At 60.1% G+C, this 21,964-nt stretch overlaps 3 protein-coding genes across 4 annotated transcripts in view; 2 read left to right on the top strand and 1 right to left on the bottom strand.

Moving 5' to 3' along the window:
- The window catches only part of LOC102976977 (sodium/glucose cotransporter 1-like), a 63,607-nt gene extending 60,351 nt beyond the window's left edge, over positions 1-3,256 (top strand). Inside the window, 2 exon segments of the mRNA XM_028480522.1 lie at positions 534-627; positions 2,961-3,256. Of these exon segments, the coding sequence (XP_028336323.1) occupies positions 534-627; positions 2,961-3,256 (390 nt within the window).
- A 4,658-nt stretch (positions 3,257-7,914) lies between these two features.
- RSPH14 (radial spoke head 14 homolog) overlaps positions 7,915-21,964 on the bottom strand; it is a 61,604-nt gene continuing 47,554 nt past the window's right edge. The window contains exons 4-6 of one of the 2 annotated variants that reach the window (XM_007127171.2): positions 10,416-10,641; positions 9,629-9,765; positions 7,915-8,212 (exon numbers count right to left, since the gene is read on the bottom strand). In XM_007127171.2, the coding sequence (XP_007127233.2) occupies positions 7,974-8,212; positions 9,629-9,765; positions 10,416-10,641 (602 nt within the window). In that variant the 3' untranslated portion in view covers positions 7,915-7,973. Of the gene's footprint in view, positions 8,213-9,628; positions 9,799-10,415; positions 10,642-21,964 lie in introns of both variants that reach the window. The other variant, XM_055080621.1, reaches the window with a different exon arrangement.
- Positions 16,615-21,964, top strand: part of GNAZ (G protein subunit alpha z) — a 42,396-nt gene continuing 37,046 nt past the window's right edge. Inside the window, exon 1 of the mRNA XM_024121116.3 lies at positions 16,615-16,687. The gene's annotated coding sequence lies outside the window, so the exon portion shown is untranslated. The remainder of the gene's footprint in view (positions 16,688-21,964) is intronic.

Here is a 21,964-nt window from a genome sequence, read left to right as displayed (position 1 = left end):
CATCTGCAAATGCCTTGCTGAGCTTGAGCGACTAAGCTTGGCTAGGGACCAGCTCATCCGGGTACCCCAGGTGAACCAGGTCAGGCCTCCTCTGGGCTGCGTGAGTGCTCATCTCTGACAGCCAGGAGGGGCTCCTGGAAGGAAAGCGGTTCCCAGGTCTACCCTGCGGGCCCATCCACCAGAAGCAGCAGACCGGAGTGATGAGCAGCTTCTCCCACCCTGAAGGGCACAGCTTCCTAGACCCTCAGTTACTGGAAGAAGCCCTGAGCGTGTTGCCTCTTACCCTACCATCCAGCCCAAGACATTGAGGTCACCTTTGGGCAGCCGCACAACCACACGGGACCAGAGCCAGCACTGAAATCCAGAGTTCCCAGGCGCCTTGCTTTCCCCACCCCGCATTCCTTCTGTCCCTTGTTGGAGTCTAACAACCCTTTTCAGTCCCTCGAGACCCTGGTGCCCAGCTGCGAGCCGTGGCACAATAAGGCGTGCGTGACAGGGTCCTGGATGGTGACATGCGCCTGCTCTCCCCCCAGCTACACCGTTGGAGTTTATGGAACAACCAAGAGGAAAGGTTCGATCTGGACAAAGACACACAAGGGAAGAGCCCCGCACCGCAGGCACGGCCAGGTTAGAAGGGAGACCCAAAGCCAGCGGAGAGGCCTGTGCTGCTCCCTGCCCCCACCCCCGCTGTCTCCACTCCCAGAAATGCTTCCAGGCAGAGGCCCCGTCTTTCATTTTCCCAAGGATACTTTGTGAGTGTTTGTTGAGGGTGAGATGCCTCTCGGACATCCGTGTGGCGGTCTGGGCCAGAGAGATCCAGATGGGAGGCATCAGCAGGTGCCGGGGGAGGAAGGAAGGGTCCGTGAGGGGCACAGAAACAGAAGTGTCTGGTGATCTAGGAGCGTTTCAGCCGGGGTGGGAGGGATCCACCGAGCCACACAGATCACATTGTGCCTCAGCAGGAGGGGAGGAGGCACTGGGGACAGGGGAGGGACAGCGGGTCACAGAGCCTCACACAGGGATTCAAACCCAGAGGGATTCTGGGAAGTGGGCGGGAGCCTCTGCAAGGAGGAGGGAGCAGCCCCACCCAAGAGGGCGCTGGGGGACACCGCCAGGGATAGCTGGATTTCACTGGGGCAAGAAGAGAGAGTTCCAGGTGAGGCTCGGGCCTGGAGGTCCCAGAAGGCCCAGAGGAATGCTCTCAGCATATGGGGTCAGAGGCGGAGTGCGGGGGCCCCAGGGAGGGCGACCTGCACCTCTTGAGGCCCTGACGCAAACAGGGATAAAGGCCTAATGAGATTAGCGCTGAGTCTGGGGCAGAGAGTCTGGGGGGACTGTGAGTTTGGGGGAGGGAGGGAGGGAAAGCCTGCCTGGGGAGAGGCAGTGTTCTGGGGCCCCCTCTCCACTCCTGCCAGGAACGTTCAGAGACTAGAGGGGCCTGGGACCCTCTCCTGACACCTGCAGGGCAGGGGAGTGGCCTCTCCTGAGCCAGGCTGCCCCGTGCCCCTGGAGGGTACAGGGCTCCCAGGATTGCTCTCCCTCAGGGACAGAGGAACTGCCCGTTGGGGGCCACGTGTGCCAGGGGCTTGTTCTGGGGGCACCTCCCAGCTCCTCTTCTCCCTCGTCCACAATCGTGGGTGGATGCCACGATGACAGTGGCTCACACTTTTTGCCATGTGCCAAGCACTGTGGAAAGTATGCCTATGTGTGACAGGTACAATTTTCATCCCCATTTCAGAGATGGGGGAACTGAGGCACCAAACATTTAAGTAGTCGGCCCCGGACTCCAAAGATAATCAGGCAGTGGTGGAGCTGGGATTTGAACACAGGCAGTCTGACTCCAAAGCATGTGCTCTTGGCCACTGGTCTGTCCCACCTCCCGTCATACAGCCCTTGGGCTGTGTTTACATGATCAGTCGCCGTTGATATACAGCAAGCTTTTTGGGCCTGGCAGCTGCGTGATGGGGTGCTGACCCGGACATTGGAGAGGCCGAGAGACCGGGCCAGCATGTGCCGCTCAGGACCTCTCAGCACCACAGCAGTTATCTGCGTCTCTGGGGTCCTCTGGTGGCAGCACCTCCCCTGTAACACAGGCCCCTCCGTCACTGGCTGACAGGTTCCGCCATCCCTGGTGCTGCCCCAGCCTCAGGACACACAGCTGGCGTCGTGGCTGCCCAAGGGGATGAGACATGGAACAGGTCACAGCCCACACTTCTCGGACCGAGGTGTGCTTGTCTTATCATCAAAGAGGGATCCATTCCCAGACCGGCTGGGCTCACGTGTGTGCGGAGCTGGCCGTGGTGCTGACCCGCGCCTGAGCAGGCCTGGGAGTGGCCAGCGTGGGCTGCACTACCAGACACCGGAGGGATATTTAAGCCCCAGAGTGAGACATTTCACTGATTTGGTCCAGAAATGTGAATAGAAACTTGCCCATAATTCCTAGACTTCCCCTGTTCCTGGAGAAAACACCAGTGATTCCCCTTTCAAGGGCCCAGAGGGCCTTACTTTGGGCCAGGCCGTGAGACTGGTACCTACCTGGAGAAGACACTCCCCAAGGTTGCTGAGGAGAGCAGAGCAATTGGGGCTTCTTCCATCAGAGGAGGAGCAGCCACTTGCCCTAGACCTACAGAGCTGTGCTGGGCGTGTGCCAGAGACGGAAGGGGTGGGCCGTCCAGAGCCCAGCGGGGAGGGCCTGCCCCATGACGGCCTGGGTTCTGGGCTGGCTGAAGGCTCTGTCAGTGCAAGCAAGCATGGCCGAGGCCACGCCCCGAGTCCCCCCTCCGTGTCTCTGAGGGTGGTGGGAGGTGTTCTGCAGCAGCAGCTGAGGATTGTTCTCCACATTAGAGCCCGTCTGTTGGGCTTCCTGCCAGCCTCGCCGCTGAGATGTGAGCCCTAGAAAGACCCCCCTCCTGTGTGTGGCCTCTTAGCCTCCTGACCTGTGCCTATTCCCTCTGTTCCAGACGTATTTGAGGAGGCCAGGAGCTGCCTCTGGAAGGCCTGGGACGTGTTCTGCGGCCTGGAGCCACTGCCAGGCCCCAGACTCACCCCGGAAGAGGCAGTCGTGCAGAAGATGCAGTGTGGTGACACGGAAGGGACACAGCACAGTGCCACTTCTGAAGGGACAGCGAAGCGTGACATGCTGGAAGGAACAAAGCTCCGAGACATGCCAGAGATGTCCCACTGGAGAAAAGTGCCCAGCACCTGTGGGCTCCTCTTGGTGTCACTCACAGTGCTCTGCCACTTCTGCTTCTCCTAGGCAGCCTGCGGGGACGTCTAGGGAGCGGGTGAACCACTGCCTCTTGCAATGCCCTCATCGTCGAGGGGAGGAAACGTTTCCTATGAGGAGGCCCACGGACGTGGACCAAGGATCACACTGATGAAAACGCGCCCGCAGCGTCAACGCTGCAGGCTGATGGGCGGCGAAGCCCACTGTTGAGGGCAGAGACCGAAGATGAGCACGTCTGTCCTCTGTGCGATGAGTCATTCTCTCCAGATGGCTCCACTGCACAAACACTGGCTTTCACTTTAAATTTAATTTTGGCTTTTTATCTCTAGATATATTTGGGGGTTTTGCTTGTGTTTACTGTCACCATTTCCTTCCTATACCCACCTCCGTTTGCTGTGTTCTCTCCTCCTTTGTAAAGGTATGGCTGCTGGCAAAGATGCTCCTCCTCGCGCCAAGGGTCCCACCCACAAGGGACTGTGCCTACTGCCGATGACCACACAGGCCAGCTGGTGCCAAAGCTGCTGTGGATGGAAGCGCTGGCTCCTGCCTGGATCCGTGGTGGGGCTGAGGTGGTCTCTGCCTGAGGACCAGGCCTCCCTGTGGCTCAGCTCTGTCTGGCTTCACCCCTGGAGAGCAGGTGGAGAGGAAACTTCCCTCCTTGTTGAGCTCTTCCCAGTTCCTCCCAGTCTGCCTGCTACTGGGAGTCGGACCAAGGGGCTGGATCCCCTTTAGCTGTCAAGTATAGATCACTCCTGGGCTGTGTCTCTGGAGAGGCTCCCTAAGCCACCCCTTCCTCTTCCTTCTTCTTAGACCAAAATAAATGATTTGGGTCTTTAGAAAAAGTTTCAGATGGCTTGAAGTGATTTGGGGGAGGCCCACCCAGCATTGCAAAAGTCACACTCTTAAGGTGCAGTCGGGACCAGCCCCGCATCCCTCGTTTAGTCTTTCAGCTGACATTTTTGAGTGCCTACTATGTGCCAGCACTGCTGGGAAGCAGTCATGGACAGAGCTCATGGTCTAGGGAAGGAGACAATGAAACACAAGCGGTGATGGCCAACACCTAGTGTGTCCCGCTATTTCCCTGCCCAGGTTATCATCACGTTCAAGCCATGGAGCCACCTCATGTGGAAGGACCAGAATCAACCACATTTCACAGAGGAGGAGACTGAGCTCAGCCAGAGGACTGAGTAAATGGGCCCTCTGTGCACGTGCACATGGCAGGAGCACCCGCAGAGAGGATGCCTCCCATGACTGAAGCGGGAGGTCAGCTAGCTGGATAACAGAGAGACAACATGTGGGAAGACAGGGTGAGGCAAGGGTGTGAGGAGGCCAGAGTGCAGAACTGTGGGAGGTGGGGAGGCGGGGAGGGCAGGGTGGGCAGGGGCTGGACCTGCAGGCCTCAGATGCTTTGGGATACTGAGTCCCTGGGAGCTTCAGTCAGGAAAGGGTGGGATCAGATTTTCTGGCTGCTGCTGGAAGATGAAAGGGAGGCAGGAACACCCACCAGGAGGCATTAGAGGAATCCAGGCAAGTTAGCAGCAAAAAAGAAAAGACAAGGGAACAGCATCAACAGAAGCCAGCAATTAGAAGTAACAGGACTCGAGTACTAGACTTCTGGAGGGAGGGCCCAGGAGTGACTCTCTGGCTTGATCATGTGGGCAAAGGGTGTACCAATTCCAAAGACAGGCCACACTGGAAGAGAGCAGGTGCAGGAGAAAAGTGGAGCACCATTTGGGACATGTGGAGTTTGAGTTGCATGAAGATACTTATTGCCGTCTTGACAATGTTAAGTCCTCTGCTTCATGAACATGGGATGTCCTTCCATTTATTTAGGTCTTCTAATTTCTTTCAATAGTGTTTTGTTTTCAGCACTCAAGTTTTGCACTTCTTTTGTTAAATTGATTCCTGGGTATTTTATTCTTTTTGATGCTACTGTAAATGAGCTGTTTTTTTCTAATTGAGATATAGTTGATGTACAATATTATGTAAGTTACAGGTGTACAACATAGTGATTCACAATTTTTAAAGATCATACTCCATTTATAGTTATTTTAAAATATTGGTTATATTTCCTGTTGTACAATATATCCTTGTAGCTTATTTATTTTATACATAAGAGTTTCTACCTCTTAGTCCCCTATCCCTTTTCTTAATTGCATTTTCAGATTGTTCATTGCTCATGTACAGAAAATCTTGCAACTTTGCTGAACTCGTTTATTAGTTCTAATATTTTTTAAGTGTCTTTCTTGGGATTTTTCATATATAAAATCATGTAGTGTGCAAGTATAAATAGCATACTTCTTTCTTTCCAACCTGGATGCCTTTGATTTCATTATCTTGCCTAAACTGCCCTGGCTAGAACCTCCAGTACAATGTCAAGTAGAAGTAGTGAGCGCAGACATCCTTGTCTTGTTCCTGATCTTAGAAGGAAAGCATCCCATCTCCTCATCGTTGAGTATGATGTTAGCGGTGAGTTTTTGCAGATGTTATCATGTTGAGGAAATGCCGCTCTTTCCTATTTTGCTGAGAGTTTTTGGGTTTGTTTTAGTTTGCGGTTTTTTTATGAATGGGTGTTGGATTTTGTCAAGTGCTTTTTATGCATCTATTAAGATGATCATGTGGTTTCTGTTCTTTCTCCCGTTGCAGAGCGCAGGCTCCGGATGCGCAGGCTCAGTGGCCATGGCTCACAGGCCCAGCTGCTCCGCGGCACGTGGGATCTTCCCGGACCGGGGCACGAACCCGTGTCCCCTGCATCAGCAGGTGGATTCTCAACCACTGCGCCACCAGGGAAGCCCTGGTTTCTGTTCTTTATTTACGTGTTACATTGATTCATTTTCACATGTTAAACCAACCTTGCATTCCTGGGATAAATTACAGTTGGTCATGGTGTATAATGATTTTCTCATGTGGCTGGATTTGGTTTGCTAATATTGGGTTGAGTTCTTGTGTCTATATTCATAGAGGTCTATAGTTTTCTTTCTTTATGAGGTCTTTGTCTGGTTTGGGTATCAGGGTAATACTGTCTTCATGGAATGAATTGGGAATTGTCCCCTCCTCTTCTATTTTTTTAAATTAGTTTGTGAAGGACTGGTATTAATTTTTGCCTGGAGACATTTAAGGGTAAGTATTAAGTTGGATGGAAGGTTCGGAACACAGTGGAGAGGCTGGCGCTAGAGACTCAGACTGAGGGGAGAGAAGACAGTGGGCCAGCCTAGCTAAGAAGTGAACCTGATAGAGGAAGCCCAAGTCAGGCAGATGAGATTGTGCAGGAGAGCAAACAGAGATGTCAGGTTAAGAAAGAGGGTTCTTTCCGCAGAGGAGACTAAGAGGGCACAACCAGGGCCCTGGGAGGAGGACCAAAACAGCTGCCATAGGAAGGGAGCACTGGCACCTGGGTTACTGCTCAGGCCAAGCACAAAGAGCACGGGAACTTGGCAGCAAGAAGTCCAGAGCCCTTCAAGGAGGTGGTAAGGGTGGAGCCAGCGTGCTATGGTTGAGGCAGGATGAGGAAGTGGAGACCCTCAAGCCCCGGTTTTCCTGAAGGAGGAAAGGTTTCCTCTTACAGGGCCTTTTTTGAGAATGAGATTTAACCTGAAACCCCAGCTGGGCCCTGCAGCAGGTCCTTCCCAGAACAAGAGGGGCTGCTTGGGCTAATTCTGGAATCCCAGGATGCAAACGTCTCTGTGTTTCTGCTAGGAAAGTGAAGGACCCAGGCACTGGAAGGACTACAAGAAGGCACTCAGCTGGGGATTCTAGCTCTGCGGGTAGCGTCTATTCTGGGAGGTTCTGTCCCTCAGGAAGTGTGGCTGCTGGTTGGTGATGTAACAAGGGAAACCTGGTGTGAGGCAGGGAGCCTCGGAAAGCTCATGGGGGAGATTAAGGCTTCGGCTCAGCCCAAACGAGGCCAGCCCTGAAGCTGAGCCACTCCTGCAGCTTCTCCAACAGAGGTCAGAACCCTGCCAGACCACCGGACAGGTTGGGTCGGGGAGATCAAGGAGTCCCCATGCCTCCTCCCCCCGCAGCCTGGCTTCTCCACCCCTCCAACCCCTCCGCACCCCCCGAGGGCTCTCCAGCCTCCTTAGCCAGTTTCACTTCAGGAGAAGCAAGGCAGGTGGAGGCACAGGTGGGAGCTCCCTGGAGGGGGAGGGCGGGTGGGGAGGTCGGCCTCAGGCCAGCCCGAGCTTACGCAGGTGACTTGGCTTTGGAGAACTCAGCTGTTGGGGGGAAGACCTTAAGGAGCTACACTGTTCTGGGCTCTCATCCCTGGGGCGGGGGTGGGGGCCTCTTACAACTCACCCTCCTCCAGCAAGAGCCCACTTGGGGTTGCACCTGTGACCGTCCTTCCTTTCGCCCCACGTGGGGAGAGGGCAGACCTGGTGAGCAGGGCCACACCCAGCCACACCCCATGGGCCTATTCTCTGAGCATCTGGCTCAGGCAGTGCTGCCTGGACCAGCTGTTCCTTCCCCCACCCAGCTCCCTGCCCCCACCTTGTCCCTAGATGCTTGGCCCTGCTCTGTGCTTTCCCAGGGGACTCGACCACAGCAGACAGCAGGGATGCCTCGCACCCGGCCCTGGACCCTGGGTTCAGCCTGTGACCCGGTCCTTCTGGGCCAGGCATTTCCCCTTTGGCAGGAGAGAGGAGAGACGTGACCTGCCCCAGAAACATCAGGTGCCATTCAGACCAAGATAAAGAGATTCAGCGTGTTTATTCAGGCGTAGAGTCAGCAGGTGGGGCCGGTAAGAGGCTCAGGGTTTCCACTCAATGACTTGGAGGGCAATCTGGGCTGCCCGCTGCACAGCCGCACTGGTGTCCTCCTCGAGGGCCCGGAACGTGGGCACGTGGGACTGCAGGAGCTTGCGGCCCTCGGGGGCCTCGGCCAGCATGGTGAGGACCTTGATGGCATTGAGGCGCGCCTTGCTCAAGGATGAGTGCAGTAGCTCCAGCAGCGGACGGATGGCCTCCGTGTCCAGGGCCGCGTACTTCCCTGCAGGGCACCAACGCCAGGTGTTCCTGGGGGGTCCCTGCCCACTTCCCTCGCCCCCCCAGCCCTCCCAACGCAGGTTCCACACCCTCCCTGCCCCCAGCCTGGGCCCTGCAAGCTCCCCAGCCGGCTTCTCCCCAACCACCAGGTACCTGTCCCGCAACCCAGTCCTCCCAAGGCAGCATGAGGGGTCTTTTGAAAATTAAAATCCAATCGAATGAGAAGGGGAGACGCCCCTCCTTAATCCTTACTTGCTGCCCACCCCCTCACCGCTGAAATGCTACGCTGCCGCCCCCTGCTCCAACCCTCCTACACCGAGCACTCTGCTCTTTGCTGCCAGACCATCTAGCCCCTCTTGCCCTGCTAGCTCCCCTCTCAGAGGATGCTCTGCCCCCGTACTGTGCCCACCGTCTCCACCAGGTCACTCTTCACTCTGCTGCCCCTGCCAACCTCAGACAGCAGAGGCTGAGACGTCTGGGTCGCCATCGCCCAGCACAGAGCCTGGCCTGTGGCAGGGGCTCAGGGCTCCTCGGCTGGAGTGCTAGCTCAGGGAAGTGACCTCACCTCCCCCAAATTCCCATGTTGTCCGGGCCCCATGAGAGCCCCCCAGCCCTCCGAGCACTCCTACAGGAAGCCCAGGTAAGATACTGACTGCACTGAGGACGCCCGCGAGATCCACGCTCATGGGGTGCCCCACACTGGGGGTCGGCACCCTGACCGCACGATCAATCAGAAGGGGGCTGTGGACTGTGGGAAGGCCCCAGCCTCTCCCCCTGGTGCGTCTCAGATTTAACCATCAGGACGAACCGGGGAGTGGCAAGGAGTCCCAGCTGTGGGGGGATCTGCAGACTGCTGATTGAGAATCAGAGGCCCAGGTAGTTCTCCGTGGATCAGCAAGGAAGCTCAGGGCATGGGGCTGGCACAGGCAAGGGAAGGTCAGACAGCTTTCAGAGTTCCTGCGGGGACCCTAGCCTCCAGGTGGGGAAACCAGCCCAGGCCCTTCCTACCGCCCAGGTCAGGTGACTGAGCATGGAAGCCTGGCTGCTGGGAGTCCGCATGGGGGAGGTAGCCTTACGCTCCTATTTGCCCCCTCCACACTGAGAAAAGTAACACTGATCAAGAAAAACGGCAGAAGCAAGGGCTCCAGTGTTTGCTTAGACCTCAGCATAACGGACTCATGGGTGGCAAACGAATCAATCCCAGAATTTTGGCTCACAAGAGGCCTGAGTCAGACGCAGGAATTCCAAAACCAGGGAACAGAGGGAATAACAGGGATGGGCCCCAGGCGGTGGGCCCTCTGTGGCCTGGAAGGAGAGGGTGGAGCCTGGGACCAGAGACAGGCAGTACTCAGCTTGCTAGGGGGCTGCGGTGAGTCCCCCACCCAGTAAGCGCCGACGCCCAGCCAGCAGGCAGCCTCACCTTTGGTGGTCACTGTGACGTACATGAGGGCCCCAGCTGCATTGGCCTGCACCTCCTCTTCCTTGTCCTTCAGCAGGTGCACCAGGATTGGGATGACGTCGTGCTGCCACACCTGGTTCTTGCCCTCCAGGGGGATGCTGTGCCAGAGAGGGGGCAGCTGGGTGGCTGCACTTGGAGGAAGAGGGGGACAGGGCCCAGGACCACCCCAGGGGGACACCAGGGGAAAGGACTTGTGTTGAGACCATCCCTGGTGGTCACACCAGGGTGCAGAGGAGCACTGGTGTGAGGTGTGGGTCCCACCTCGACACTCAGACGACCTGGGAGCATGGCCTGGGGCCACAGAAGGCCAGACCCAGGAGCCAGGGGTGGTGAAATGAAAGGAGGTGGCCACAGCTAAAGCAGCTCTGAGGCTCTGTGATCCTCAGGCTCCAGGCCGGGATTTAGACTGTGATCACAGTGACACTGGGTCACTAGTGACTAGACGCCCGCAGCTCCACGTCCTGACCTGTGAAGGGAGCCACCACCTTCCTCAGAGGAGGTCTAAGTGTGCAGATGGCACCTCCTGTGCTTGCCTTCCTCATGGGAGGGGGACAGCCCTCTCATTTTTGCCGGGAGTGGGGGCTTCCTGGGACACAGGACTGTCAGGGCTAAACCCAGGCCTGGGCAGGCAGGTGCCCCAGTGGAGGGCTCCTCTTCCCCCAGGGCACAAGCAGGTGAGGGGAAGCAGGGGCCTGGGGCGCTACTCCTGCCCTCCCTGCTCCGTCCCTTGTCCCCGGCCAGGCCTCACCTGACTGCGATTAGTGCTTGGGCTGCTTTGCTGCGGATGTTGCTGTTGGCACTCAGGAGCTTCTCCTTCAGGAAGGGCACCGCCCGGCTGGCCAGTGCCTCGCTGGCGTCCTCCATCAGGCAGGCGGCCAGCGTGTCCAGGAGGAGCTCCTGGATCCCTTCCTCCTCCCTCTGCAGCTTCCACACCAGCGAGGGGATCAGGCTGCTGTTGACAATGCCCTTGGCCCCTGCAGGACAGGAACGGGCGCTGAGGGTGGGCCAGTGGGCCACCCCCCACCTGTCACCTGTGCTGGGAGCTGGAGGGCTGCCGGGGGGGGGTGATATTTGACAAGATAAATTGCAAATCCCCCCCTCCCACTGCCAGGCAGGGGGCCCGAGCAGCCAGCATGTGGCCGTGGGGGCCCGAGCAGCCAGCATGTGGCCGTGGGTGACAAGCTGGGGTGAGAACCACGAGGACCCCAAAGGTCCAGCCTTTGGTCACCTGTTACTGGGGCCACCAACCTGAAACAGCAGCCTGAGAAGTAGCAGCCACCTCTGCCGGGCCCAGGCACACGGGGAGCCTCCCTCCCCCGCCAACCATGGTGCAGCAGAGAGAAGGATGGGGGACAGGGCAGGGGGACCCGTCAGTCCCCTCGTTCCCATCTGCAACATCTCTGTGATGCTGGAGCCGCAGATCAGCCTGGCCAGCCGTGGGGACAGGAAGAAAGCTTGCAGTGGGGTCTGAGGTAGAAGATTTAGAGTGAACAGGCCGGCATCTTATGTAAAAAGAGCTGTGCCCCCAACCACAGTTGGTAGGCAACACACAGAGTCTGGCCAAGGGGTCTAAAGGCACCTGGTGGCGCTCAGGGAGGGGGCTCCACATGGCACAGCTGGGAGAAAATGCAGCGAGCCACCCCCCTTCCACTGTGAATGGTTCTGCCTCACTCCTTCCAGCCTCTGCTCCCACCTGGGGAGTCAGTACACGGCTGGCTGCCCAGAGAAGACCCCAGAGATGGCCCAGGCGGCAGCCCAAGGGTGCTCACAAGTGCCCAGAACTGCTGGCAGAGCGGCCGCCACAGGAAGAGAGTGGGCACCGGGGAGGGCGGCCCTTCGCTGCCGCTATAGGTGTCACTACTGCCCGACAGCCCAACCTCTCCCCAGCCTCCCCAGCAGCCCAGGCTGCCCACCGTGAAGCCGTCCACAGCCCCGATGGAGGTGCCACGAGCGGACACCTCTGTCTTCCGCCTCCCCAGCTCAACTGTCTAATTTACTCTAGAGAGACAAGTAAACAGGTTCATTAGCCTAAAGGTCTCTGAGTGCCATCCACCCTCACTCCCCGAGGACATCAAATGGCAGGTGCCTGGGGTTAGGCGGTGGAGAGGCAGGGCAGCATGTCCAGAGGCTCCAGTGCCCCCGGCCAGCTTCCCACTGGGGTGTCGGGTGGAGCCGCTGGCTCTGTCCATTTGTTCTCAGGGTGCTCACAACACAGGAAAAGCAGTTTCCTGCTGCTTCAAGAGTACTGGGCTTTTTAAGATTTAATATACACAGATTTAAAAAAAAAAAAAAGGCTAGGTTGGACTCCTAAATGCATCCAGCTATGTGACCTTAGACAAGTTACTTACCCTCTCTGAACCTGGTTTCCTCATTATTAATACAAGCCCACCTGGCACGGGGTTGTGCAGTATCAGTGGAGTGGGGGGGGGAAGTGCTCTGTGTAAGGGACTGTCACCATGTGCCCAGACACCCAGGCCTGGCACAGCGAGAGTCTCCCAAATGCCACCAACATTGAGTTCCAGCTGCAGGCAAGCCTGTGGTTGGGGGTGAGGGCTGAGGAGCAGGATACAGAGATAAAAGCTGCACAGTCCCTGCCCTGCAGGAACACCTGTCAGTGGTCCCGAAGCCACCTCTCCTGGGGGCCTGAGGCCTCTCTCCCCTTCAGCCCTGCCCTCTGGCCGGGCCACCACCAGACAGCACATCTGGGCCTCCTGCTCCGGCTCCAGTTCCTGCTCAGGCACCTGCCCCCAGGCTACCTGCCTGCCCCAGCCACAGTCTCGCTCGGCCACGACCTGGACGGCCACTGCCCAGCTCACAGGGCAGAGGTGACAATTTGACTTTCCAAGGACTGTGCTGACCGATGGAGGGATAATGTTCCTGACAGAGGGCCACCTGAGCAAAGGCAGGGGGTGACGGATTTGTGCATTGTCAATCAGGGCTCGATGCTGGCCTCACTTGCACCCGAGTCTGGGCTTCCCGGGAAAGCCCAGGGAAAGGTGCTGCTGTGGGAGCAACAGGATGGGCACGGGCTGGGGGCGGGGCAGAGGGAAGGAGTCAAGGCCGGAAGTTGGAGGTGATCACCTCCACTGCTCCCCCGATTGGTGAGGGAACCAAAGCCCAGAGGGGCAACTCTAGTGCCCAAGGTCACACAGCAGATAGGGAGAGGCCAGGCCTTCAGCACCCGGGTTTTTCTTTCCCAGGCATTCGTCCTCGGCCTCTGCTCCTAGAAATGCTGAGCACCGGGACCCAGTTCATTTTGAGACAGAGGGAGATTAAAAATAAAACGCGTGCCGGGTGTGCCTCTCTGCTCGTTCACTTTGCTTCTTCTCAGCTAAAAGGAGAGTCGCAGGCCTGGCTATTTATAATTAACCCAGATCTGCAAAGCCTTGTTCTAGTTGGGGTGGGGTGGTGCACAGACCCCCAAAAAGAAACAAATCAGAGAAACCCACCAGGCCCCCAACAGCCTGAGACCCGGCTGGCAGGGTTGGGGTGAGCAGGACAGGTGGGGCATGGAGAAGAGCCGGCCAGGAGGGGGCGCCCTCGGTCAGTGGGGAGACCAGTGGGAGAGTCTCCGGGGACCGGTCATTACTGCCTGGGTTGACACATGTAGATGAGGAATTCCAGGTCCTAGGGGCTCTGGATGTGCAAGAAGGGAGGCCTGGGGGAGCCGGGCCTTGTGGGGCAGAGGGCCAACGGTAGGAGGCCCGAGTGTGCTTGGGGAGGGCCCAGACTGGCGTGGCTACTGGGCCAGGATGGGCTGGTTGATGGGCCACAAAGCTCAGCTGGGATTGAGGGTCACTATGCCCCTGGAGTGGAACCCCTGGTGTTGAGGTTTGGCCACTTCCTGGGGGCCACCTCGAAGGGCCCCTCCTCGGCCAGCTCTCCCTGCTGGTTGGTGAGGTGCAGGGTGGGCTCAATCACCAGAGCCCCCTCCCCTTTTCTTCCTCGGAGCCGAGCTGTGGTCTCCCAGTCCCTTTCTCCTGGCAAGTGAGCACTCAGCCCCGGGAGCACGCATCCGCCCCTGGCGCCCGGGCCCCACCGTGCCTTATCTCAACCCGCCTGCCCAGCTTTAGCCTCGTGTGTCCCCCACTGACCCCACCCACCCCCGTGCCTGCCTTTGCTCGTGGGGACCCCTCAGTGTCCTCAGCTTACTCGGCCCCTCAATAGCATGTGACATGCTGACCATGTTTTCCTCCCGAGATACTCCCCCCGTGGCCCTGGGACCTCAGCTCCCTGCTTCCACCTCTCCGGCTGCTCCTCCACGTGCTTAGCAAGCACACCCCCTCCCTCCGGCGTCCCCCACAACGTGGTCCTTGGCCCCCACCATCCCCCCTTTCCCCTCCACCAGGGGCAGCTCCTCTCAGGCTGCAGACACCACACGGCCGTCCCCCGGCCTAGGCTGAACTCAGCCTCATGGACTGACTTCTCCGCTTTCTTATTTTCTCTGGGCTGTCTAGCTGACATTTTTACTTGATTCTGCATTTAGAACAACGCACCCTGTGGGACCAGGCCTACGGTAAATAAACATGAAACAAAAACTTGCCATCCTCCTTCTGGAATTTAAAAAGCTAATCTTCAAACTCTCCAGTGGTTCTTAGGCCGACGCCCCAATCCTACACAAGGGCCACCAGCCCGCTGCGACTGTTCCCTGCCTCACCCCAGCCTGGCCTTGTGGCATCCTCACGGCTCTGGCCGCACTGGTCCTCTGGGTTCGTCCAGGCCTCACACTCCTTCATGCGCAGCGTCTTCCCCACTGTGGAACGTGCTTCCTCCCACCCCAGGTCATGAACCACCTCCATCCTGCTCCCCCTGCCACAGAGCCCTGATGTGTCTCCCCCTCCAGGCTTCGCACAACCATCACGGGGGTACTATCGTGCAGAGGGTCTAGCAGGCAGGCTTGGGGCTCTCTAAATGCTAGGACTGTGCCGAGCGCAGAGGAGGTCGTCAGTAAATGCTTGCTGGTTGAAGGCTTACAATCCCTGCCTGACCCTGGGGGAGCTCTCACTTCCAGGGTCAGGGGAGGGGGCAGCAGCCAGCCCCGTCGGGCCCCTCCGTGGGCTAGCCCCTCATCTCACACCTGGACTGCTGTGCGGGGTCTTCGCATGCTTGCAGCTAGGTTTGCCCCTGCAAACAGCTCACTTCTGACCCCTGGTCCCCCAGTTGCCCTCACCATCTCTGAACGTGTGTCAACATGCATCTCCTGTCAGAATCACCCTCTAGGGACCATCTATTGTTATATTTCTCTCCTTTTGATAGAAGAGGGAACTGAGGCTCATCCAGGTGAAATGACTCACCCAAGGGTATAGTCTCATCCAGGTGAAATAACTCACCCCCAGGGCAGGGCCTGTGCCTGTTTCCTTCCTGCTACCACGGCCATTGGCCTCCGAGTGGACCTCTGGGCAGAGGCCCAGCCTGACCCAGCCTGGCAGTGTGGAGGACACGCACACAAAGGAGCCCCCGATAGTCGGCCACTTTCCACTGGTCCTCAGGGGTCTCCCCGAGCCAGCATGTGCCAGGTCTAGTCTAGGTCCGCCTCAAGATGCCCATCACCAACATCTGTCCTGTCTCTGACCGTTTAGGCAGCACCTTCACAGGTGGGCAATGTCGCTGGGGGATGCAGTGCAATGGTCTCCATTCCACAGCAGAGGAAACACTCTCAGAGAGGTTAGGGGATGACATTGAGATGCCACAGTGTCCAGCTGGCAGAGCTGGTCCCTGCCTTCTGACCACAGCTGGCCCTATCTCCCTCTGCCAACGGTCCGTTCCAGTGCTTCTGCCCACCAGTGGGGTGATCCTAGTAATAGGACCATAGAGGTGTAGGGTGCTAGAGAAGTGTTAGCAGGGAGCATCTGCATTTACCTGGATGCTCTGGGGTGCACAGAGCTTCAGGTTACAGTGATGGAAAGGACAGAGTGGCACTAATGTCTTGGCTCTGGCCTGAGTCTTTAACGCACAGGAGTGAGGGGCTCCTGGCTCTGAGGCCCACATATTGGCTCCCCCTGAAATTGAAAGCAGAAGTTGGCAGGCGCCCTTTGGTGCATTTTGCTGAGCACCAATGCCTTCTGTGAGCTTCCCAAAGGCGCCCATAGGACCCTAGCCTCAACTGAGCTGGCTCCCTCCCGCCTCTCTGGTCTGGGGGACCGCTCCTGGGCCCCCCTCCTGTCCTCCCTTCTAAGGCAACCTTCCGTGGCCAGGATTGCCAGGGACCCTGAAGAGCCCTTACCCGCTACAGGCGCGAGCAGCAAAGATGACTAATGCCCCCTCCCATCGCTGCAAAACGTCACCGGCGTAAACCTTTAGGATTTGTACAGCCCTTTCACACGTCCTAGCCTACTGTCGCGACAACTCAGGGAAGCAGGTGCCACTAGCCCCACTTTGCAAACAGGCTCATTAGAGGTCAGTCCGTTGTCCAAGGTCGCGGAGCTCAGAAAGGGCAGACAACGTTCGAATCTGGGCGGAGAAGACGGGCGGGGCCGGGGCCATCCACTGCTCTCCGGCTCGGCGTGCCGCGGGGTGGGCGCCCGGCCTCGGCGCAGCGGGATCGCAGAGACCCCGGCGCCTGCGGCGGTGGCAGCGGCTGCCGGACCTCTGCACGCGCGGAGCCGCAGCCCCGCCCCTGCCCGTCGTCATTGGTCCTCGGGAGCGTCCGTCAGTTGCTCGCGCCCAATGGGCGGCGGGCCGGCGCTCTTGGCGGGGCTGTGGCGCCCTGAGCGTGGACTCCGGCGGACGCGCGGCTCCCCGCCCGCGGTTGGCCCGGCAACGCGCTGCGCTCGCGGCTCCGCCCCCTGCCGGCGGCGCGGCGCGGGGCGGGCGGACCTGCGGGCGGCGGCGCGGGTGGCGCGGGAGAGCGGGCGGAGGGAGCCAGGCCGGCGGAGCGTGTGCGCCGCCCGAGGCCCGGTCACGTCCCCGCGCGGGCGCCGCCGCCCGCGTCGTGCGGAACGAGGGCGCCGCGGCCCGCGCTCACCGCCCCGCCCCGCGCCGCCGGAGCAGCTCGGCCACGCACCGCGCCGCGGCCCGGAGGTGAGTGAGCGGCCCCGGGGACCGGGGGCGCGGCCGAGGGCCCACCCGCCCTCGCCGAACCCCGCCCGGGCCTTTGTGCCGGGGCCCCGCCCGGGCGGGGGGCGCCGGGCGCGACGGCCGGGATGCGGGCCAGGTGGGGGCGGCGCGGCGGGGGTGCCGGCGCGATGGGCAGGGGCGCCGCGGGCAGGCAGGTGCTGGAAGGGGCGCCCGGGCCCAGGAGGGCGGACAGGGGCCCAGGGCAGCCGCTGGTGCGGGGCCGGGCCGGCGACCTGCGGGAGAGGCGCCCTGCGTGGTCTCCCGGGGGGCGGCGGGAGCGCCGGCGCGTGGCCTGGGCTGAAACGGAGGCGAGGGCCCCGGAGGCCTGGGCCCGGGGACGCACGGCTCGCCGTTTTCAGGCACCGCTCTTGCAGCGAGCAGGTTCCTCGGAGGCATTTAGAGCGAGAGGCGAGTATCGACCCGCTGCGATTGTGATAGGTTCCCGGCTCGGTATTTTTTCCCTTAAAAGGCGGTGGGGGCTTGGGGGGTGGGGGGGGGAGGGCCTTGGGCCGGGGCTCAGCGTCCTGCCGGGGACCCGAGGGGCTCTGGCTTCAGGGCGGCGCTGAGCCTCTCTGGGCGTTGGTGGCAGGATTCTGCTGAGGCCGAGAATTGGGGTTCTCTGTGATCAGAGAAGAGGATGGAAAGGCGGCGCCCAGGCCGGGGAGTCCGTGTCTGGGGATGGAGGGACCCGCCTGGAGGGAAAGCTGCTGGTCTGGGAAGGCAGCTGTCCCCTGACCGCCCCTTTCTGCCCAAGTGATCTCCCTGCCCTGGGGATCGAGTCCCTCTGCCTTCTGCTCAGTCTGGAGGAGGCTCCTTGGCCAAATTCAATTAAGCAAATGTTTACTGAGCAGTTGCTCCCCCGGGGCCTGGTGCTGGGGTGGGAGTGAACTGGTCCTGCCCTCCTGGGACTGACTCACCACCCCCACGGGGGAGAAGCGTCTCTGCTCAGAGAACCCAGCCCTGAAGGTGGGTGTCGGGGCCCCGAGTGGGGCCGGGGTCAGACGGGCCTGTGGGCAAAGTGACATTTGAACTGGAGCTTGAAGGACACGGTCACGGTTGGGGTGGGCATTGCGGGCAGAGGGGAGAACGTGGACGGAGGCACAGAGAGGGCGCTCAGGCAGTCCAGTCTGGCAGGAGCACAGGAGGTCAGGCGGGAAAGGGCGGAGGCTGCCCAGGGCTGGGGCCGCTGGGGGAAATGGATGACCCTGGCGCCTGCTTCAGTGGTGGCCGCAGTCTCCTCACCTGTGCAAAGAGCAGCTCTGTGACCCAGAACCGAGTGGGCCTGGAGAAGGGCCGGGAAGACCCCGAGGGCTACTCGCAGCCTAGGACCGCCCTTCCAGGCAGGGCCAGGGTCCTGGGTAACCAACCCCTGGCCTCCTTCCTGGCCAGCATGGAGGATGATGTTGAGCTGGTGACTCTGTCCCTTTGGGGCGTGGACGTTCGTGAGCAGTAACCGTGGAGACGTGGGAGTCTCCGTGCAGCGGCTGATGGCGAGGGAGGGCCTGGCCATGCCCGGATGCAGTGGTGCGCCTTCAGCATTCCCCGTGCTTCAGGGTTGATGGACAAGACGCTGGCATTTGGCTTAAAGCTCTTGTGTGTTGTACCAGAAGCTGATTTTCTGAGACGGGAGGTGAATAAAACAGTCCCTCCTCCTCGGAAGGCTGGTGTTACCTTCTGCCGTAGATCTGCTCGCTTGCCCGGTGCCGGGGAGGTTTTTCCCTCTGAAGGGGCTGTTTGTCACTCATCTGTGTAGCGTGCCCCCTCCCTGACCCACCCCCAGCCACACACTGGCTTCTGGCCGAGGCCCAGCTTGCTGCAAGGAGAGCAGGGCCCCCTGCCTGCCCTCGTGAGGATGTGTGCTCAGCACGATGGAGCTGCCTTGCTCCATGCTCGCCCGGCCCCTTTCTCGGGGCTTGCCATGAGACTCCAGGTTTGGGACACGGGGAATGAATTCCCCGTTCTGTCCCCAGCTCCTCAGCTCTTCTGTCTCCTGGAGTCCCAGGAGGAGAAGCACCCTGACTGGCCCTCAGGAGCTTCTAGGGCAATTCCAGGAACTTCTGGGTAAGCAGGAGGACTTGACAAGGCTCCCCAGGGCCCCTGCAGGGAGGCCTGTGGGATGCAGGGGCGAACGGCAGGGAAGGCTGGCCTCAGACTCAGGGTGTGGCCCCAGTGGCCTCAACCCGGCTGCATGGCTGTCTCGTGTGCGCATGCGATGACCGAGTGCTGCACTTTCCCCGCTGGTTGTGAGGACCAGGCAGCCCTAACTGCCCCGTGCTGGCCCTCTGAAGACACAAAATTCTGTGTGGCTGTAGGGTATTCTCCCTGCTGCCGACCGTGGCTGGGCTTGCAGGAACCCTGGAGGAGGCAGATTAGCACACTGCACCCTCAGGAAGGAAACCCGGGCTAACAGCCCCAGGGGCAGTCCTGTGGGCTGGCAGGGCAGAGGGCACAGGGAAGTGGACAGAGGCATCAGGGAAGATACTGAAGGTCAGCCCAGGTAGGAGCCCAGAGCGGTGGCCTGACAGCTTGTGCAGACTCGGGGGCGGTGGAGGCGGCAGAAGACCTGGGTCAGGCCTGGCCCTGCTCCCCGCCCAGCCCCATCCTCTGTGAGCCTCCTCATCCTCACCACAAACAGAGCCAAGAGTGCCCTGCCCATCCCCGCACGGTCCTCCCCACATCCACGCTGGCAGGGGAGGTGCCTCCCAGGAGCGAACTGACAGGGACTAACTCACAGGGACCACCTGGATCCCTGGGCTCGTGGGGGAGCCAAGGGAACGGAACCTCACCCGTTCGCTCGGCTCAGCCGTTCGTTGCTTCGGCTGATCTTTACCAGCACCTGCAAGAGCTAGGGCCGTGCCCGGCGCAGGGACACGGCAGGGGACAGGGCACACAGCACCCACTCCCGTGGCGCTCCATGAGACCCGGAAGGCTGACAAACACCCAAGTAGCTGAATGCCAGGCAGGACAAAGGCCGTGAAGAGCCTAAAGCAGAAGGGAGTTTAGGCTCCCTTAGGGGGTCCTGTGTGGAGGGGCCGTTGGCGCAGCATCATGGAGAGGCCGTGAGTGAGTTGTGAGACAGACGGAAGAGCACCAGGAGGGAGGATGGCAGGTGCAAAGGCCCTGAGGCCAATGCACTTCTGCAGCTGGAGGCCACCCTGCCCCCCAAGGTCAGGTGGCTGGAGCCCGGGATGGGGGGGGGGCGGGGTTGTGGAGCAGGTCAGGTAGGATTATGCTTTTAAAAGACCCGTCTGGCAGATGGCGTGGGGGCCGCTACAGCATTCGGGGTGAGGGGCTGCTGACCCAGTGGGGTGGGAGCAGGAGTGGTACTGAGAAGTGGTCGGGTGCAGGATTTAGCTTAACAAGGACCTGCTGATAGAGAAGAGGAAAGGACCACTCTGGAAGGACAGAGTTGGCCTTGGCGAGAAGAAGACTCAGACGCATCGCAAGAGGTGGGGAATCGGGAGTTGGGTTAGACCCAGGTGGACGTGGGCATACATGGCAGTCAGAGGGGAGAGCCAGGCTGGAGCTGGAGACCTGGAGTCCCACCACCAAGAGTTGGGGGGCAGTGGCCGGCAAGGTCACTCAGGGATCGAGGGCAGGTGGGACCAGAAGGGGCAGAGCCAGGCCTCAGGCCCCACAGCTCAGAGCTGAGCTGAGATTCCAGGGGCCGCACAGGAGGGTGTTCCTGAGAGGGTGGGTCCCCTGCAGTGGGCCTGGGGTGCATGGGGGCTAAGCAACGTGGGCAGGACTGGCTACACAATTTGGGGGTACCTTGTTAAAAATGATGAAGCATTTCAGGACAGTGACAGCAGAGTGTCAGGCTGGGCATGGCGCGCATGTGCACGCCCAGGAAGGCCAGTCGGTGGCTGCCAGGACAGTGCCCCGGGCCGGCGACCACTCTGCCCTTCACCTGCCTCCCATGGGCAGGTGGGATGTGTCAGGCACTTGGGGCTATGGGGGCTGCACCCTGGTCTCTTTGAGCGGCGCTTCTCCCCCTCTGTCGGTGGACCCCCGGCCTCCATCCCTCGGGCAGGAGACAGAGCCAGCTGGTAGAGGGCTGGGCAGCCTGTTGGCAGGAGCGGGTGCATGTGGCGGGTGGCCTCGCACACAATGGCTTCCTTGAGTTCGTCTCTTTTCCGAAGGAACCTGCTACATCACAGAGTTTTGAGTTATTTGCTTCTAAAATAAGGTATAACTCTCTTTTAGAGATGTCCCCGGAGAATCCATCAGAAAGTACTAAGGAGTGAGGCTGTTAAAATCCGCGGTGCGGTGCTGGCGGCGGGGTGGGGGGAAGTGGTTACAGACTGTTGAGCCCAGCGCACCCTCCAGCAGCTGCTGACCAGCACGCACCCTCCCCAGGCTCCCCCGGCCCCTGCCTCTACTGGCCGTGCGGCAGCAGTCAGAGCCCAGCTGCAGAAGGAGCCCCTGCCTCACCGAGCCCCCTGCCCTGGGAGTGGTGGCAGTCAGGTCGTGATGTTGGGTGGAGGGGAGCGGCCGCATGTGTCGTGTCCCCCAGAGCCCCCGGGCAGGCGCTTGGGGAGGGCAGCGACGCTCACTTTCTCCTCTCACAGCCAGTTCTGCCAAGAAGGGGCCTATTTTTACCTCGGTTTTCTCCTCTCGGTGGAGGAGACCGGGACCCGGGAAGGTGGGGTGGCTCCTGCATGGGCACCGGCCGCCCAGGCCCCAGGTGGGTGTCCAGGGACCCTGAGGGCTTCTCAACAGCCGGGTGGCCCCCCCTTCCTGCAGGCAGCCTACCTCCGTCCACCCCGGGGTCCCCAGGGGTCCAGGAGGTCTGACTGATGGGGCTGCTGTGCTGGAGGCTGGTGTGGCGCTGGGGCCAGTGCTAAGGTTCTGGCCGTGGCCTGGTCCTTTCCACTGGGAGGACTGGATCATCACAGCTGCTCTTTCTTCTCACCAGCAGCTCTCAGGCAGGGTCCACACACAACTTGGGGTGTCCAGGAGGAGGCTCTCAGGCCTCCTAATTCTGTTTTCCCGTTGGGGGCCTCTGTCCGGAACAGCGGCTGTGTCCACACCCGCACAGATCCTGTGCCCCTTCCTGCACGTACCCCAGTGTAACCGCTGCCTATTTTCTTTGTCTGTGCTTATTCTCCGTCTCTCTCCTGGACCTGAACATAAGCTCTGTGAGGTCAAGACCTTCGTCTGCTTTTCATCACTGAGAATCTGGCCCCCAAAGCCTGGCCTAGCCCTCAGCAGGGAGCCAGGAAACGGCTGTCAAAGGGG

The sequence above is a fragment of the Physeter macrocephalus genome, chromosome 19 (assembly GCF_002837175.3).
Source record: "Physeter macrocephalus isolate SW-GA chromosome 19, ASM283717v5, whole genome shotgun sequence".
Taxonomy (NCBI): domain Eukaryota; kingdom Metazoa; phylum Chordata; class Mammalia; order Artiodactyla; family Physeteridae; genus Physeter; species Physeter macrocephalus.
The sequence above is the reverse complement of the archived record's forward strand: the minus strand, read 5'-3'. Positions and strand labels throughout refer to the sequence as shown.